At 34.7% G+C, this 18,961-nt stretch overlaps 1 protein-coding gene across 1 annotated transcript in view; it reads left to right on the top strand.

Annotated features, from left to right (window-relative positions):
• Positions 1-18,961, top strand: part of LOC114043788 (rab11 family-interacting protein 3-like) — a 169,890-nt gene that overhangs the window by 48,029 nt on the left and 102,900 nt on the right. The window contains exon 2 of the mRNA XM_027863026.1: positions 10,688-10,781. Within this exon, the coding sequence (XP_027718827.1) occupies positions 10,688-10,781 (94 nt within the window). The remainder of the gene's footprint in view (positions 1-10,687; positions 10,782-18,961) is intronic.

The following is an 18,961-nucleotide window of genomic DNA, read 5'->3' as shown; positions in this document are numbered from 1 at the left end:
AAGTACAAGGAAGAAGAGAAGCAAAAAGCAACGGCATTAAAAGAAAACATCTCCATACAGGCAAAACATACTGATCTTGAAGATAGGATGTGTTACAGATCTCCCAGAAGAACACTACAAGTTAAAAAACCCTGAGCATCATAATGCAAGAAATAATACAAGAAAACTGCCCAGAAATTCCAAACATAGAAAACAAAGTCCCAATAGAAATAATTTGTTGATTGCCTTCTAAAAAAAAATCCTGTGCTATAAATTCTAAGACATTATGTAGTGGATAAATTTAACAGTTGCATTGACAAATGATAAATTCTGCAAACAACAGAAGAAAGACCTTCAAATATAAGGAAAAGAAATTCAAATAACTCTAAGGTGGTGCATCCACCAGAAATTACAGGAAGGAATAGAATGTGTTCCAAAAAGTAAAGGATCTCGAGATGCAAGCCAAAGTGATATACCTTACAAACTTAGACATAATCATTAATGAAAAAAATGGACATTCAATAAAGAAGAGATATTTGAAGCATTCCTACAAGTTAAACAAATTAAACTAGGTCAAATTATTTACAAAGGCAAAGGGAGGAGATTAAAGCAAGGAGAAAGGAAGAAATCTCATTTCATTAGTGGGAGGGGATACTACTGATAAATATTCCCATGTGATGAGAGAGAATTTATAAAGGGTGATGGAGACCTTTCAGTGCATATAATATGAAGAGTTTTGGTGATTAAAGAAACTATTCATTCTGCTTCAGAAGATGGGAAATCAGAACTTATGGTGGCAACTGACACTTAAAAGAGTAAATGGCATGAACCAAGAGAGAAAACAAATGGGGAAAAATAATCCTTGGGAGGGCAAAGGATAATAATGAACTGAATAATCAAGGACATTAAAAAAATACTACTGTAGGACAATTTTTTTTCTTTAAAATGATCCACAACAGAAATTGTTTCAAAGAGGGAACTCAAAATAGCTATGTTAGAAATTTTAACTTCATAAAGAATATAGAGACTAAAGAAGGGCTAAATACATATGAGGGCCTTGAATCAAAGAATAAAAGTCTAGAGTAGAAAGAAAGTAAAGATAAATAATGACAAGAATGAGGAAAAAGGAATACTTTTTAGAAAAAAGGTGCAGAAAATGAAAAATTTAAAACTAATAAGCAAAACAAATTGAAATGGAGGAGAAGGGGATTTTTACTTGGCTGACAAAGGAAAGATGATGAGAGGAAGAATTAAATAACTAGAAAAAGGAAGAAAGAAAAAGGAATAAGTTCTGCAACACTCCAAAGCCTAGGGAAAGGGGTAAGGTGAAAGGAAGAGAGCCAATGGGAATGGAGTTGCCTTAAAGTAGATTAAGCTAAAATAATTGAGGATATATAGTACTGCATTTACATAGAAAAAAAAATCCTAATTTTGAGGAAAAAACAATTTTATAGACAAATGAAGGAAAAGAGGAACTTAACTCATAACTTTAAATTTGAATGGATTAGACAATCCAACAAAATGAAAAAGAATGACAGATTGGATAAAAAAACAAAACCCTCCAAAGCTTACAAGAAACACATTTAATAAACAGATTTACACAGAATAAAAATGAAGGGCTGAAGAAAAAAACTATTATACATCATGTCAGTCCAAAAGTGCAAGCGATGTAATCATGCAATCAGACAAAGCAAAAACATTCAGAGCACAAAAAGTTATAAACAAAGAAACTGCATTATGCTGAACAAATGAAGACAAAACAATATTAATTTTAAACTTATGTGCTCCAAATGCCTTGGCACCTTAATTCATAAAGGAAAATTAAACTACGAGAGGACATGGATAGTAATTAAATAGTGGCGGGGATTTCAGTGTCCTCTTAGTTTTGGATAAATCTAACAGCTAAATAAAAGGGAAAATATGAACTAAACAAATTGCTGGAGAAACTAGAGGTAAAAGATTTATAGTTTCTCCTAGCATGGGTTTACTAAAGAACAGATGTATTTCTCAGCACTCCATAGAACTTTTATAAAAATTGACTGTGAGTTAGGGTATAGAGATGTAGTAAACAGATATTAGAAGGCAGAAATAGTAAATAGATTCTTTACAGACTGTGATACAATAAAAACAGTAATCAGTTCAGGGAACATAAACAAAAGACAGAGACTCAAATGAAATGAAATCCTAAGTAATGAGTGGATCAAAGAACAAATCATAGTAACTAATTATATAAAAGAAAATGATGATAAAACAACACATCAAAATTTCTGGGATTCAGCTTTTTAATATAGAAAAAAGAGAAGATTAATGACCTGAATTTGCATTTAAAAATTAGAAAGCCAACAAACCAAAAATAAGCACAAAAGAGGGGACCATATGTAATGGGGTGAATTTTTTTTACAAGAACTTTTCCCAGTAAATATCAGAGGAAAGTAGGGTTGCTCATTCTCCCCACTATTATTTGGTAGAGTTCTGGAAATGCTGGCAATAGCAGTGATACAGAGAAATAAATTAAAGGCACAAAAATAGGTACAGAGGAGATAAACTGTCCCTATTTGCTGATGGTTTACTTGAATTGGAATTATATAAATAAGGTAATTAAAACATTCATGCTCTTTGACCCCACTCGTACTCTGATTCTCTTACTAGGCTTATTTTCCAAGTGATAACAAGAAAATTCCTATATACACCAAAATGTTTATAGTAGAACTTTTTATGGTATAAAATAATTGAATAAAATGCCCATCAGTTGGGGAATGACTAAACAAATTGTGGTACATGAATGTAATTACTCTTCTGTAAGAAATCATGAATACAGAAAGTTGGGAAAGACTTACATGAATTGATACAGTAAAATGAGCAAAGCTAAGAAATCAAATATGCATAATGACTATAACAATATAATGTATGAAAAAAGAATAGCCATAAAAAAATCAGAAGTTAACATTGCAGAATTATAAGAAGCAAGTATGGGTACAGCTAGGTGTAGTGGATAGAGCACCGAACCTGGAGTCAGGAGGACCCGAGTTCAAATTCTGCCTTGGACACGTAATACTTACTAGCTTTGTGACTCTGGGCAAATCAACCCCAATTGCCACACCCACACCCACCCACACACACACACAAAGAAGCAAATATGGCTTGAAAGAAGAGATAAGACACTCCCACCCCACCCTTTGTGGAATTGAGAGGTCTCTAAGTGTTGCACATTGCACATATTTCAGACTTTTTTGGTGTATTGATTAGTTATGCTGTTTTAAAAAATATCATATGGAGTGGCTTTCTGGAAGAGGAAGGATAATAGAGAATTATGGTGATGTGTAAAAAAGATCAATAAAAACTTATTTCTTTAAATATCTGGCTTTTGACCACTAAATATACAGACCAAATTTTTAAAATAGCTTAAAAATGACACTTAACAATTTCCTACCAATCCAGCTATGTCAAAAGGGTTTTTGCATTCAATAAAAGAATATTTCGTTGAAGAAGATGAAAGTGATTAGAGGTTTCAGTTGTTGTGTCCTCCATTGTAATTGGTTTAAGGCTGACTGGTTCTCTAAATTGTGAGTTTTAGTGCCAAAAGCAGTTCAGTTATTTGGGGGTAAATAATGAGTGGTGGTTAAAGTTGTAAAATCGTATACGGTAGGATGTTATATAGATTAAATTCAGCAACTAGAGGTAAATTGCCCTGTAGTTCTATTGGTTTTATCCATCTGTTATATATTCTATTTAGCAATTAAATCTGAAGATCTTCAGAGACAGGAATTAGTAATTAGGGTTATTTTAAAGAGTTAACAAAATTCTTTAAGACCTAGCTTTTTTCTTTAATAGTGAATGGTTCCTATTTTAGTCATTGTGAGAAAACTACTTCATAGACAAAGTAGAGTAAATTTCTGTTTTTGTATAATATTTCAGTAGAAATGCAGGTTTTACAAAATGTAAGTGGTAAAGAATTGAATGCTTTATGAACCTTTTATGAATCTTAATGTAAGACATTTAATGGCTATATTCTTCCCCCTTAATTTGTTAGTAAAAAGAAAAAGGAGGAAAAGCATTAATAGTTGTATTATGTAATGCTTTAATGTCTGCAAAGTACCATGTATTGTGTATATTTATTTATATGTACGTATCTATCTATCTATCTATCTATATATATATATCTGTCTAATTTCATTTGATCCTTACAACATTATGAAGTATCATCCTCATTTTACAAATGGGGAAATAGGCCTTGAGAGGTTTGTTGACTTGCTCAGGCTCACACAGCTAAGTGTCTGTTTGGATTTCAGATTCAAGTTCCTGATTTTAAGTTTGACATTTCATCCACCACACCACATAGCTATATTGTGTTTTGTTTCCCATTGATATTCAGAACCATTACTTTGGCAACTTACCCCAAGATTTTTTTTAGTGAAAAGCTTTTGTTTTTACCAAATGAACTTGATCCATAATGCTTTCTATAATTATTGACAATATACTGTTTATTGTTTGAAGTCTTTTTACAAAAAAATGTTCAATAGGAAGATTGTCATAATGCAATTAAGCACAATTTGTGATTATGTTATTTTATTATTGAATAATAGGAGATTCATCTTCTATTGTCTGACTTTATCCAGAAGCATAATGACCTGAAAAGGTTAGTTGAAAGGAATTCTATGACTTTGAATTCTTGTAGGCATAGAACTCTATTGTATTTTACCACATCACTGAAAGTGGTTTTGCATGTACTTTAAATTCCTTATGTGATAGGAAGGACCTGTTTTTAAAGGGATGTTAAATATGCAGTCTCATTCTTTGTCTATTGCATCGGTAATCAAAAATATTATTACAGTCTTGTTTAAAGTGTGAAATGACAAGGTTCTTTCTTAATTTTAGTGCCTGCCCTCTGAGACTGTTCCCCAGTTTATCCTATATATGTATCTTTATTTGTACGTAGTTGTTTATATGTTATTACCCCCTTTAGACAGTGATCTCCTCGATCACAGGAATGCTTTTTTTGTTTGTTTGTTTGACATTGATCCCTAGTGCTTAGCACAGTGCTTGGAACATAGTAGGCACTTAATAAATGCTTATTGACTGTCAAAACTCTTGTCAACTCATTTGTAGAAAAAGCATTTATGTGATAGATGCTTTGGTATCCTTGATTTTTTTTCTTGCTGTGATTCATTTTCTTTTTTTTTTAATTTTTAAAAATTTTTTCTTTTTTTTTCTTTTTTTTTGTGATTCATTTTCTATAAAAAGTACTAGTCTTGCTAAAATTCTTGTATTTATGCATTTATAGACTTAACCTCCCAATATTCATCTTCATGCCAGTTGCTAGACTGCTTTGCTGTTTTAGAAACTCATTACTTAAAACAGAGCCCTGCAATCTCGAATATCTCACAAAAGGGAGCTGCACATGATCGTCTACCCTTGTATTTTGCTTTATTGTTTTGTTTAAAAACTTTTTAAGAAATAGAATTCCTAACAATTAGCTAAAGAAGATTGTAAAAGAAGTCGAATAAAATGAAGTAGTAGGTCTTTGGGTATAGAAGAAATTGCTTCCTGATTTCACCATCTCTCTCTCTCTTTCTCTCTCTTTCTTTCTTTCTTTTTTGCACAAGGCAGTTGGGATTAAGTCACTCACCCAGGGTCACATAGCTTGTAAGTGTCAAGTGTCTGAGGTCACATTTGAACTCAAGTCCTTATGGCTCCGGGGCTGGTGCTCTATCCACTGCGCCACCTACCTGCCCCAAGTGCTTTTAAAATCTTTTAAAATCTATAACCCCATATAATCTTTGGATCTTGGGCAAATCACTTCACTTATCTGACCCTTAGTTTCCTCATCTATAAAACGAGGAGGTTGGATTAGGTGATCTCTAATATCTGGGTTACAAATACACATAAATTACTGTACAGCCCTACAATTTAATTGTGAGCTAACAATCTGCCACTTAATGTGCAATAGATGCATAGAAAAAAAAACCAACTCTGAATTTAAAGAGATTTTTGTGTCTTTCCTCTGTGGTCACTCCCTCTTTTGTTTAAATAAATTTAAATAAATTTTTTTAAGAACCCCAATTTTTTTTTCTTACCTTCTCAATGAGAGAAGAGTTGAGGAATAGAGAGAATTCAGAAATGAAGAAAAAAAAACTCTGTACTTTGAAAAATAGATTTAAAAATTAAAAAAACACAAAGAAAACAAAAAAATCATTTAATTCATCCTCTCATTTTACAGATGGGGAAACTGAACTAGAGAGAGAAAGTAACTTGTTCATGGTGACACCATTGTTTCCTGATTATTTGTCATCTCAAAGTTTCTTTTGCTCCTATAGCTGCACCATAGGAATGTATAATACTTTGAAAGGACATCAGATCAGAATGGAGTGGGGGTTTATAGGCTGATAGGCTATAGTAAAAAGACTGAAGGGAGTTACTTCTAGGATGTTTTCATGCTTGGCATATCCTTTTTATTCATCCTTTCCCCCATCCTCATAACTCAGCCCACTTTCTTGCAGTTTGAGAGAGTGCTAAACTTAGGTAGTCAGTAATTATTACACTTTTTATATTATATATATAAGGTGTGTGTGTAAATAAAAGGAAGCCTTATAAAGTTTTTTTTCTTTTATTTCAGCTCAATATTTACTATAATCACTGAATAGCCTGATAAGACCAAATACATCTGTAGTCTCTGAGTTAATACAAGACATACATTTGTGTACAATTCTGTAACTTTGTAAATAACTTGTGACCAGAATGTAAAACTGAGATCCTAACTAGTTTTATGTTCCTAGAACCTATTGGTGTTGAAATGAATAATGTTTCTAAACTACATGAGGTGGAAAAGTACTTTTAAAAATACAAATCTATCATTGTTCTGAAGAAGAAAATCTTTATCTTAATCTAAACTACACAATATAAGGAACTGGATCACAAATCAGGAAACCCAGGTTTTGATCTAATTTCTGGAGATGACTGTGTTGCATTGGCGAAGTTACTTTCTCACTTTAGATCAATTTCCACATCTGTAAAATGAGAGAATTGGATTAGATGATTTCACACATACCTCCTTTTTTATTTTAAAATTTTTTTTTAAAACACAGATTTTTTTTTTAGTTCCAAATTCTCTTTCTCTCTCTACCCTATGTCTCACCCATTATGAAGGCAAGAAAAATAAAACCCATTACAAATATGTATAGTCATAAAAAGCAAATTTTTGCATTAGCCATTTTTTTTAAAAAGAAAGAAAGAAAAAATATTCTTCAATCTGCACTCTGAATTCATCAGTTCCCTATCTGGACGTGGATAGCATGTTTCATCATGAGTCTTTTGGAATTGTGATGGGGTCGTTAATTGATTATCTTTATAATATTCCTATTTCTTTGTAGATTGTTCTCCTGGTTCTGTTCACTTCACTATATATTAGTATTAGATGATTTTTAAAAACCTTTTTGACTTTTCCATTTTATTAATTCTCCATTTTCAAAAGATTCTTTTTCTTTTTTCTTTTTTTTTTTTGAAAGATGATGTCAAGGCTTTTTTTTTTTGATCATGGCTTTCGGGTAGTCCAATAATTTTTAAATTCTCTCTCCTGGATCTATTTTCCAGGTCAGTTGTTTTTCCAGTGAGATATTTCACATTGTTTTCTAATTTTTCATTCTTTTCGATTTGTTTTACAGTGTCTTGATTTCTCATAAAGTCACTAACTTCCAATTGCTCTATTCTAATTTTTAAGGAAGTATTTTCTTCAGTAATTTGTCCAATTTTGCTCTTTAGGGCATTCTTTTCTTCATTGGCTTTTTGGACCTCTTTTGCCATTTGGGTTAGGCTATTTTTTAAGGTGTTATTTTCTTCAGTATTTTTTTGGGTCTCCTTTAGCAAGCTGTTAACTTGCTTTTCATGATTTTCTTGCATCACTCTCATTTCTCATCCCAGTTTTTCCTCTACTTCTCTTACTTGCTTCTCAAAATCCCTTTTGAGCTCTTCCAAGGCTTGCGACTGATTCATATTTTTCTTGGAAGTTTTGGATGTAGGAGCTTTGACTTTGTTTTCTTCTTCTGGTTGTATGTTTTGATCTTCTTTGTCACCAAAGTAAGATAATATAGCCTGACTCTTTGCGCTGCTTGCTCATGATCCCAACCAATTACTTGAATTTTAAACTCTTTGTTAAGGTAAGAGTCTGTTTCCAATGTGGAGAATGTACTGTCCCAAGCTTTGGGGGTTTTTACAGCTGTTTTCAGAGATACTGCTAGGGACCTGAAAAGTGTCAGTTATTCCAAGGTGCTATGATAAGGGGCGAGGTGTTTCTTCTCCATCACCACAACAAGCTCCACCACGCCAGGCCCCAGGACTGCCCCTCAGAACTGTGAACCAGATCCAAGCACAGGCAAAGCAAGAGATTCCTGCCTCAGCACTGGCAAAGAGATCCTTGCAGTCCCCCTCTGATCAGCCACTTGATTCCCCCTCAGTCTGTGGGCGGGAAGCTCAGAAGCCAGCTGCTGCCCTTGGGGCAGCTGAGATCTAGCTTCTTTTCTCAATGCAGTAACAGACTTTTCCCACTGATCTTGTAAGTTGTCTTTGGTGTTCGTGGGTTGAGAAGTCTGGAAACCGCCACAGCTGCCCGCAATTTAGTTCTCTGAGGTCTGCTCCAGGGTTGCTGTGCCCACGCCAAACTGCGCTCCTCCCCCAGCCTGGCATGATATACCTTTCCGATCAGCCATCCAGGTTATCTTGGGCTGGAAATTTGTTTTACTCTGGTTTTTTTTGTGGGTTCTGCTGCTTTAGAATTTGTTTAGAGCCATTTTTTGTAGGTATTTGGAGGGGTTTGGGGGAGAGCTCTAGCAAGTCACTGCTTTCCCTCTGCCATCTTGGCTTCGCCCCCCTCAAAAGATTCTTAAGACTATTTACTTGCTTCATATATAAAGATTGTCTATGATTGTCAAAATAAAAAATGAATATAGACTTTTGAGACATATTGTGGAACAAGATTTTCAGAAAATGTGAGTTTATCTAGGATCAAGATACCTTTTTTTTTTTTCTCCTTTTTGCCATGCAGTGGGGTAAGTGACTTGCCCAGGGTCACACAGCTAGTACGTGTCACGTGTCTGAGGCCAAATTTGATCTCAGGTCCTCCTGACTCCAAGACTGGAGCTCTATCCACTGCGCCACCTAGCTGCTCTGAAGATACATTTTCTTGTTAGTTGTAATGAGAGCCACATCATAGGCATAATGTTTAAACCTGTTATATAATGAGTTTATACCACTCATGATCTCTGAATAACAGAGTTGCTGTAACTTGTAAAACTTCAAAAGTTTTATTTTCCCCCTCTAGAAATGTGTTTTATCATTTATTTAAGAATCTTTAGCCATTTTTTCCCCCCAAGTCCTAGGAATTCAGTGTATTTCAGCAACTATATGAGTGTCTGTTACATCTAAGATACAATGTTAGATACTGTGGAATACAAAGAAGAATAAGTAAGCCACAGTTCCTACCTTCATAGAATTAATTTTTTCCAGATTCTATATTATAACACTCCTGGCCTCTTCCTTCTAGCTTTGCTTCTCTGTTCAAAAGAGGAGTTTATTATCTTTTCGTTCAGAGTAAAACCATACATTTTAGAGGTCAGTTTATTATTTTTGTATAAAATGTTCAGATATATAATACATATCTGCTTAAAGGGATTTTTCATTATAAACTTGTCAACAAAAGCCAACGTAAAAAAAAATTTTAGTAAAAAATCTTTCAGTAAAATCTTTCCTAAGCTCCTTAACTTTTAATAGGGCAAAACAAAAATAATAAACAGACAGCAAGTAAGCAGATATTTTTGTTCTGCCGCATTTGACCCTGCTCTTTCTTTCTTTGTTCTATTACTTCTTTCCTTATTTTTCCTTTCTTTTTATTTCTTCTTTCCTTTACAAAAAAGTTCTCAATTTTTATCATGTATTACTGATTTCATTTTATATCACCTCATGTGGGTTTTCCAATGTTTACTTGTTTATTTTATGTTTATCATTCAAGTATCATAATACTCCATTATAATAATATGGTATGATATATTTAGTCATTCTCCAACTTTTGGGTTTTAGATTACCTCTAATTTTGTATTAACACAAAGCAGTTACTAACATTTCTGCATATATAGATCCTTTTTTCTTCCATATGGTGTTTCTGGTAAAGAGTCCTAGTAGTGAGCTTCCTACAGTGGAAAGAGTACAGGCTCTGGAGCCAGAAGACCTAGGTTTGAATCCTATCTCTAAATCTTCCTACCTGTGTGGCTTTGGACCAATCATTTTAATCTCTGTGGGCCTCAGTTTCTTTATCTTTAAGTTGAAGAGGTTAAATTAGTTGACCTCTGAAGTCTCTTCACACTCTACATCTATGATCCTGTCATCTGTCATCAGTTTTATGACTTATATGTGTAAGCATGTTACTCTTCTAAATATTTGCACTAATCTGAAGTCCTATCAATGATGTATTCCTGTTTTCCCACAGCCCTGCCAACATTGGACTTGACCATTTTTTTATATTTTTGGTGTAATAGTTGTAAGGTAGTATAATGTTTCTTGACTTACACTTTTTAAATAATTAGACTTAGAGCATTTGAAATCTTTTCTTGTGGTTAGGGACAGTTTATATTTCCTTTTTTGTATCTTTTCTATTTATGTCATGCATAGCTTTTTAAATGAAAGTATTTTGGTTATGTTATAGTTTTCATTTTTGTAATTACAGGTGAAGGATTTGACTAAATATCTGGATCCCAGTGGACTTGGTATCATCAGTTTTGAAGATTTTTATCGAGGGATTACAGCTATCAGCAATGGAGGTTAGTTTTAAAACTATATTTCTAATTATCTTATCTCCTGTAACATCTTCTGCTTCTATCACATTCCTCCATCTTTGAGGAACCATGTCTAAAGTCTCTTCTGTGGCTAAATCTCACCTGCATCCCTCCAGTCTTTCTAAGCCTTCCTTTCACACTAGCCTCAGTACCCTTCTTAACCACTTTTAATACTGTAGCCACTGCCAATTCATCCATACCCTTTTTGCAATACTTTGTCACCTTTCCATCTCTCTGAAGCCTCTGAAATACCCCAGACCTCTAGTTACCTTTGGTTTCATCCCTTATTCCTTTGCTCCTAGTCTTCTACTCTGGGCCTGCTTTCTGGTGTGGGCATCCACTCGCCAATTTTCTCCCTCCGATTTTGTAATCTTTCATTTATTCGGAAAGCCACCATTATGCTTGATGGTCATGTTCTGAAGATTTGAGTCAACCTGTTAATTATTTTCTTGTACCTATTAACCTGATAAGGCAGGGAATTGTTAAAGTATAAAAACATTGAACGAGATAGATTTTCCTCTTTCGTGTACACTTGTATCACTTTGCTTAATTTTAATAGTTTATGTTGATATTTACAATCAGCTTAGCTGATAAGTTCAAGAATTGGACTTGGGCCTGGAAGATGTGAGTTTGAATTCTTCGTTACTAGCTATATGAGCATACACAAATCAATTTACTCCAACCAAATGATTAAACAAATAGCAGCAAAGTCAGAGGGATGGCATGCCTTCGGGTTAGAGTCTAGATCTAGACCAACTTGAAAAAAAAGTCAGGATTTAACTTCCTTGTCTTTAAAGTGGGAATAATAATAATACTCACTGCCTAATTCATAGAATGACTATGTTGAAAGTAATTTGTGAACCTTAAAGCATTATAGAAATTTGAATTGGTTCTGATTGTAAGAGTGCTTCCTGTACCCTGCAAGCATTGAGGGCAGCATCCTAGTTGATAAAAATAGACCCCATTCAGGAACGTATCTATAGTGGCTCATAGTGATCAGAGTATTTAAGAAATTTGTCCTTTTTTTGGAAAATCCTAGTGGTAGGAGGGGGCTCCAAACAGCTTCCTGCTGGGAGCAGTATGCTTTTGAAAACTTCACCTCCGTTTTTGGTCAGCCTCGGTAAGCTTGCTATAATGGAAGGGGTGCTGGATTTGGAGTCAGAGGATTCACGTTAGAGGCTCAGCCCTGTTTATTGCCGTGTGACTTTGGGCATCCCACTTGCCCTGTTTGGTCCTCAGGTTCTTTATCTGTAAATGAGGTGGTTGGGCTAGGTAGCCTCAAAACTCCCTTCAGGTCTAGAACTGGGATCCCAAGATTGAAGAGGGTGCAGAAATGAGGGGGCCCCAGGTCCCTTGAAGAGGAAAAACAAATCTAATTTTAGATTGGCAGGTTATTTTTCTCTGTGGAAAGGTGATTGCTGTCTCCTTAACGCCAGGTCAGCCTTATGAAGACTGAAGCATGATTTATTTATTTTTATAGAGTAAACTAATAAAAGATCTGGTTTAGAAGACTTCATTTCTCAATGATGTTTTACTTAACTAGAGAGAAAATGTTTTGCAATAGGTTATAAAAGTATTTTCAAGGGGCAGCTAGGTGGCTCGGCGGATAGAGCACCGGCCCTGAAGTCAGGAGGACCTGAGTTCAAATCTGGCCTCAGACCAAACGCTTGACACTTACTAGCTGTGTGACCCTGGGCAAGTCACTTAACCCCAATTGCCTAAAAATTAAAACAAAAAAAAAGTATTTTCAGAATTTGTGTTATGATCCTCAGGAGTAGAAGAGGAACCATAAAGTCTCTTCTTAATAAAGGTGTTCTTTAGATAAAATAATCTTAGTGATTTTGATGGCAAACCCTTAGCTATCAAGTTAGAAGAATTGAATGAGCCTTTGGGTGAGGGTTTGGATTGGAAAACTTGGAAAAACTTGGAAAAAAGTCAGATATTAATGAACCCCAGAAAATCTCATATACAGGAGCATCCCAATTCTAAAAATGCCAATACGAACTCAGAATTGTACATGATTTTAATTTTTTCCCATTTACTAGTATTTTATGTTTTCCAATTACATGTAAAGGTTGTACATTATTTTTAGAGGAAGACTAATCATGAAAATATTGAAGTATAATGTAATTCCTAGCCCTCAAAATGTTTTTCAGCTGGAATGGACTGATTTAAAAAAAATACCTATGATCTTTATGGAAAAAATGAAAAACTACTTAGTCTTAATAAAATTGACTGTAGGGTAGGGAAAGGAGGGGAAAATTAATGCCACTAAATAGGGAGGTCATTGATAGAGTTCCTTTCATCTGAGGACAATAAAGTACTTCGAAAACTAGCGTTTTTAGCATACAGGGGACAGATGGTGTTTACAATATGTTATTGCAACAAACAAAAATGATTCATTTTACATTGAACTTTAAATCAATTTCATGAATAAAAGGCAAAAGATTTTTTAAAAAATCTTGGATTACTATAGCAACTTATAGAAAAACAAAAATAAACCTTGAAACTCGTAGGGTTTTTTGTGTTTTTTTTTGATACTAATAGTGCTAGGAAACAAAATGACTCTGAATATGTTACCACTAAACTTGGCCCTGACAGGGCTAATCCAGTCATTTTAACAGTCTTTATTAGTTTATTAGTTTCTAATGTATATAACCTTGTATATGACCTAAGCAATCAGATTGATTATACCACAAAAATGTGTTACATATAGACTTTTTCTGTTTTTTGTAGGGTAGGAGCTAACTACTTTACTTCTAGCAGAGTGGTTATAGGAAGGTTAGATATACTTAACATAAGAGATTATGTCCAGAAAACAGATGTTTAAAGAGAATTGAGTTAAAAATGTAATCAGTGCAGGTTGCCAACCATTAAATCAGTGTCATTGAAAAATAGTCATATTTTCAAGGTTCTCAGAGAAGGAAATTATAGACTGGCAGATTACAATATAGATTTGAGGGGAGGTAAAATGTTACAAATTATTTTAAAGGAGAGTGAGTACTTAAGTAAGTACTAGTTTTATGTTGAATCAGAATGTTCTGGCATGAGAGGTCAGTAGCAATTGCGTCTGTTATTTCATCCAGAGTCATGTGATCCTGAGTCTGGCTCCTAGTATTTTAACTTATGTTAATAAGAATCATGTTACTAAGGAGATAATTGGGAGGTAAATTAAAAAGGAAATAGCAAAAGCTATAAATGTAGAGGACCTTTCTTATAATAGTCCTTTTTTCCTTTTGTTTCTTTCTTTCTTTTTTGAAGCAAAAGTAGTACAGAGATTGAATGAAGACAAGAAAGACCCAGGGTAGCTTGAAAGAATCAAAACTATTGAACAAACTTAATCTATGTAGTAACTATTAAGTTAAAGTAATAATTTGGTGTGTTTTTAATAAAAAGGGTATGGAACATAGTGTCCATACTCTATTTCTTATTAGCCATAGGAGCTTGAACAGGTTATTAAAAAGAGAAGGAGAGGTGCTTCAGTGATGGCTGCCTTGGAAAGGTAGGCTGCATTCAAATTATGAAGGGCTTTGAATGTCAAACATAGAGGCCTGTATTTTATCCTGGAGACGATAACAGAACCACTGGAACTTTTTGAATAGGAGAGAGTAACATAGACCTGTGCTTCCTGAAGTGTCCCAGGTGGCTGCCTACCTTGCCTATCCCAGTCCCTACTCTGTTTATTTTTTAGAGGAGTTTTGAGGATGACTTTAAAATCTATTGAATTCTGATAGTATTATTCAAATTTATTCTTATCAGATGTGGTCTAATTGAACTCAGGCTCTTCTGATTGAATATCAAATATAAAGCCATATTTGCAACCCATCGAGAATGTTTATGAACATTTTGCCAGTGAAATTACATGAGAGGAGGGTGGTATAGTGGAAGGAATGAAGACTTGAAAGAAGACTTTAAATCTCAGGACAGAGCCCAATCCTAAATTATCTTCATCAAACCAGTGGCATAAGGTTATTGACTCATGATGATACCTTCTGTGTTGTGGAGTAGATTTACTCTGATGCCAATGAGTGTAGGCAGTTAATATAGTGCCAGTGAGCATAGTGTAGGTGAATGGAATGGTAGTGGGAGAATGCTGTAACTAGAGAGGAGATGAAGCAGAGAATTCCTGTCTTGTACGTGCCTATTTCCAACAATGTTCTGACATGATTTATAGAAAAGTAGAAAGCAGTTGCCATACTACTTGTTGTCTTTTAATTTCATCTATTAAATAATTAGTGACAAAAGGGCAGTCAACATAAGGGGGAAAATGAAAATGAATTGTGCATTTCCTCCTGAATAATTTTTCTGTTGTCCTATCTATCCTTCCTATTTGTGTCTTGCAGTTCTGTATGATGTGATATGCACAGAGATTTGAAAGCTGAAAATTGTTGATTGAGGTTTTTTTTGCTATGGGCACAACCTGCCTAAAGCTGTTAAGTGGATCCATAAAAAAATGACTTTAGGAGAAATGATGCTCATGAGCCAGATAGTTCCATAGGAACAGAGATGATTGGAGGAACTCTAGAGCTAACTTTGATGAAAAGTAGGGGCTAGGAGGCGTGGTGGGTAGAGTATTGGCCCTGAGTCGGGAGGACCTGAATTCAAATGTGGCCTTAGACGCTTACTAGCTTTGTGACCCTGGGTATCAGAACGGCCTGAGTGAAAGCCCAATAGCTTTAGAGGGATGGTTATGTTTCTTAATGTTGATTAGAGCAGAATTATATAGAGTATGCCTGTATTTCATTTAATTTGATACAAATATTTAAAAACAAAGCCAAGTAAAAATAAACCACTTTTTTTTCCCTTTTGCTTTTCCTGTAAGATTTTTGTTTTGCCTCTTTAATTTTGTTACAAATTCAATGTTGTACCTTTTTCCCTTCAAAGCTATAAGGTAAAAATAAATCAGAATTATATGAACAAAATTAGAAAAAAAAAACCAAACCAGAATGTACACGTAGAGTTGATGTCATTGGTACACAAAATTTGGTTGGGGAACCTTATGGTGAAAGATATCTTACCTATATGAAGAGATAATAGTGTCTTTTGGAGGATGGGGAAGATACCTTTTCATTATTTATTGTTCTCTGCATTATTTATTGCTTAAGTTATTGTTATTTAATATTTTATGTTCTTTTACTCCCTAATTTCCAGCCTTCTGGTGTCAAATTCAGTAGCTCAAATTTCAAACTTGATGTCTTGGATTGTGTTTATTGATGATTGAATTAACATCTAGTTCATGGTTTCTACTCTCTTTTCTCCCTCTGCTCTCTGTGCCTAGCTCAAATTCCACACCTTCCATGATGTCTTCTTTATTCTTCCAGCAATCACCATTCATAAGCTTTTTAAAAATTTCTATAGCACTTCCAGCCTATTACAGACATTTTGATACTTATCTTGTATGTAAGTCTTGTCTTCTGAATAATGATGCAGAAACCTGGTCATTTCCTTCAGTATTCTGCATGATCTACTCCACTCTTAACTGCCTTCCATTTGAAATTACCTTTCATTCACATTGTGTGTATTTTAAATGTGAAGTTTTTTGCATGTTGTCTCCCCTCTTAGAATGTGAACCCCTTGAAGGCAGGGACTATATGTGTTTTGTCTTTCTTTGCACTCTTTAGCACGATACCTGGTACATATTAAGTGCTTAATAAATGCTTGTTTACTGACCATTGGGAATATAAGTAGGCACTCAAAATACTTGCCGAGTAAGAATATGTAGAAATGTTTAAAAGGAACTCAATGGGTTGTTTAAAAAAAAAAAAAACAAACTCCCATAATTTTCCCTGTTTCTTGATGGTATTTTTTTAAACCAATTTTATTTATTTTTTTGTTTTATGTCACTTCATTTCTTAATGGGTCCATCTCTTTTCCCCCACCCAGAAAACCAGCCTTTATAACAAAGAATAAAAAAAGAAAGAGAAAAAAACAGTATAGCAAAACTAAAATATTAATGAAGTCTGGCAGTATGTGTACTGTTCCACCTCCCACCTCTGCAAAAAAAGGAGGAAAGTAACTATGCCTTTGCTTTGAAGTAAAGCTTTCTCCTTCTACTTTCACATGAATACTATGGAACATATATTTGGAGTTAGAAGGGCATCAATCCAACTTCCTCATTCTATAGACTAAGCAACAAGGGCCCAGAGAGATTAAATGGCTATCTCGAGACCACACAGACTTCTGGTGTAGGCTGTCGGCATGCTTGCTGATCCTAATACTGCTACTCCAATACCATGGCCGCAAGACTACCTGTGCACCTGATGTTGTAGGTAAGGGCCCTGGCTTTAGAGGGAGGTGACAGTTTCTGTTTCAGTGAGATAACAAAGAATATATAGCTGGGGGTACTAAGGCTTTCACATGAAGGTTTCTAGAAAAGGGCAAGGCCCGAGAGTGCCAAGCAAGAGAAAAAGATATGTCTCAGGATTCTAAAATCAGCTGACTGCAAAAGAGGCTAGGCTTACCAAATGAGAGGTATTTTGGACTGTCCTACAGTTCTGTGATATTCCATTTATTCTACATGAGAAGCAGGGTGCTATAATAAAACATTGGATTTAAAAATCAAAAGATCAGAAAGAGTAGAAGAGTAGTATTATGTTTGACATAGATATTTACTATCACACTGAAATTTCTTAGCTATAGGAAGGAAGTGTAGTGGAAAGTATATGGTTGTTGATGAAAGAAGGGAGAAAAAAAGAAATGTCATGGTGGGGAATATAATGTAGAATCTACATTATAGGCTCTAGACTAGAAGGGAGAAATGGATAATTAATTCCTGTTATAAATCACAAAGTTAGCATAGAAGCAGTTATGGTCAAGAACTTTGGCCACCTTGATATGTGCTAGAGATCTCTCAGCTGTTAGCTGAGCATCTGGTAAGTTTTTGACATACTCTGCTGATAATTTCATCTTTCAAAAGGTAGAGAACTAATAAAGAAAAACCAGTTGATTAAGGAAACTTGGAATGAAGTACCCATGCCATCTTAGATTTTGTAATTTATAAGGAAGGAGACACTATACATTGTTTGAATGAAATTCTAATGATGCATTTTGAGATGATTCCATTGAGGGATGGGAAAAAGGGGGCAAGTGACATCTAAAGAGATAACCATGATTACCAGAGGAACTCATTGAGCTTAGTCTTTAAAAGGACATATACAAAAACTGAAAGTGAACTAACTAAAGCTCAAAAGGTCTCATAAATTTAGAGCTAGAAGGGACCTTAGAGGTCATGCGATTTAATCATTTCATTTTATACATGAAAAAAGTGAAACCCAAGAGAGGTTTAACTTCTCCAAGGTCAAACAAGTAAGAAATAACAGGTTCAGAATTTGAACCCAGATCCTTTAGCTCCAAATCCAGTCTTCTTTCCACTGAGCATAGACTTTAGAGTTAGAAGAGACCTTTAAGGTAATTTAGTTCATTCTTCCATCCTCCCTCTTATCAGATGAATAATCCAAGAACCAGGGAGATACTATTTTCCCCAAGGTCATACAGATAGTAACAGAACCAGAATTCTGAAAGAACTTATGGACATGATTACTGAGCTATTATCAGTGATTTTTGAAAAATCATGGAGAATAAGTGATGTTATAAGATGAAATGAGTAAACATTCTGATTTTCGGAAAAGGAAAGAAGGTTGAGCCTTCAGAATTTAGGCCAGTGAACTCATTCCATTTGCTAGAACAAATTATTAAAGGGCTGGCTTCTGAGTAGTTATATTGAGCACTGTGACCTTGGACAAGTTTATTAAGAACAAGTCTTGCCAGACTAACCTCATTTCCTTTTTTCTTGCCAGGGTTACTGGATAGATAGAACAAGGAAATTCCATAGACATAGGAAATTTCAGCAGGACGTTTGACAGGTTCTCATGACTCATAGATTGGAATCCACTGCTGAGACTTAGATGGGTTTCACAAAAGAACCAGATGAGCCAGTCAATGGTGAAGGTAGTAAGACCTTTTATTTGGCACTTTTAAGCTACATGACTTAACTGAAGTCACCCAAGGGAACATGCAGGGGAAGGGGAAAATAAACAGAGAAAGGGCACTAAGACTGTATAATTATCTCCTACGGAAGAACAGTAGCTGGCCAGCACCCCAGCACCCCACACACAAATGAGACACATACACACGGGGGTCAAGACTGACCCCTCCCAAAGGGAAAT

This window comes from Vombatus ursinus, unplaced genomic scaffold, assembly GCF_900497805.2.
Source record: "Vombatus ursinus unplaced genomic scaffold, bare-nosed wombat genome assembly UNPS02014770.1, whole genome shotgun sequence".
NCBI classification, from domain to species: Eukaryota; Metazoa; Chordata; class Mammalia; order Diprotodontia; family Vombatidae; genus Vombatus; species Vombatus ursinus.
This window is presented reverse-complemented; position numbering and strand designations above follow the sequence as displayed.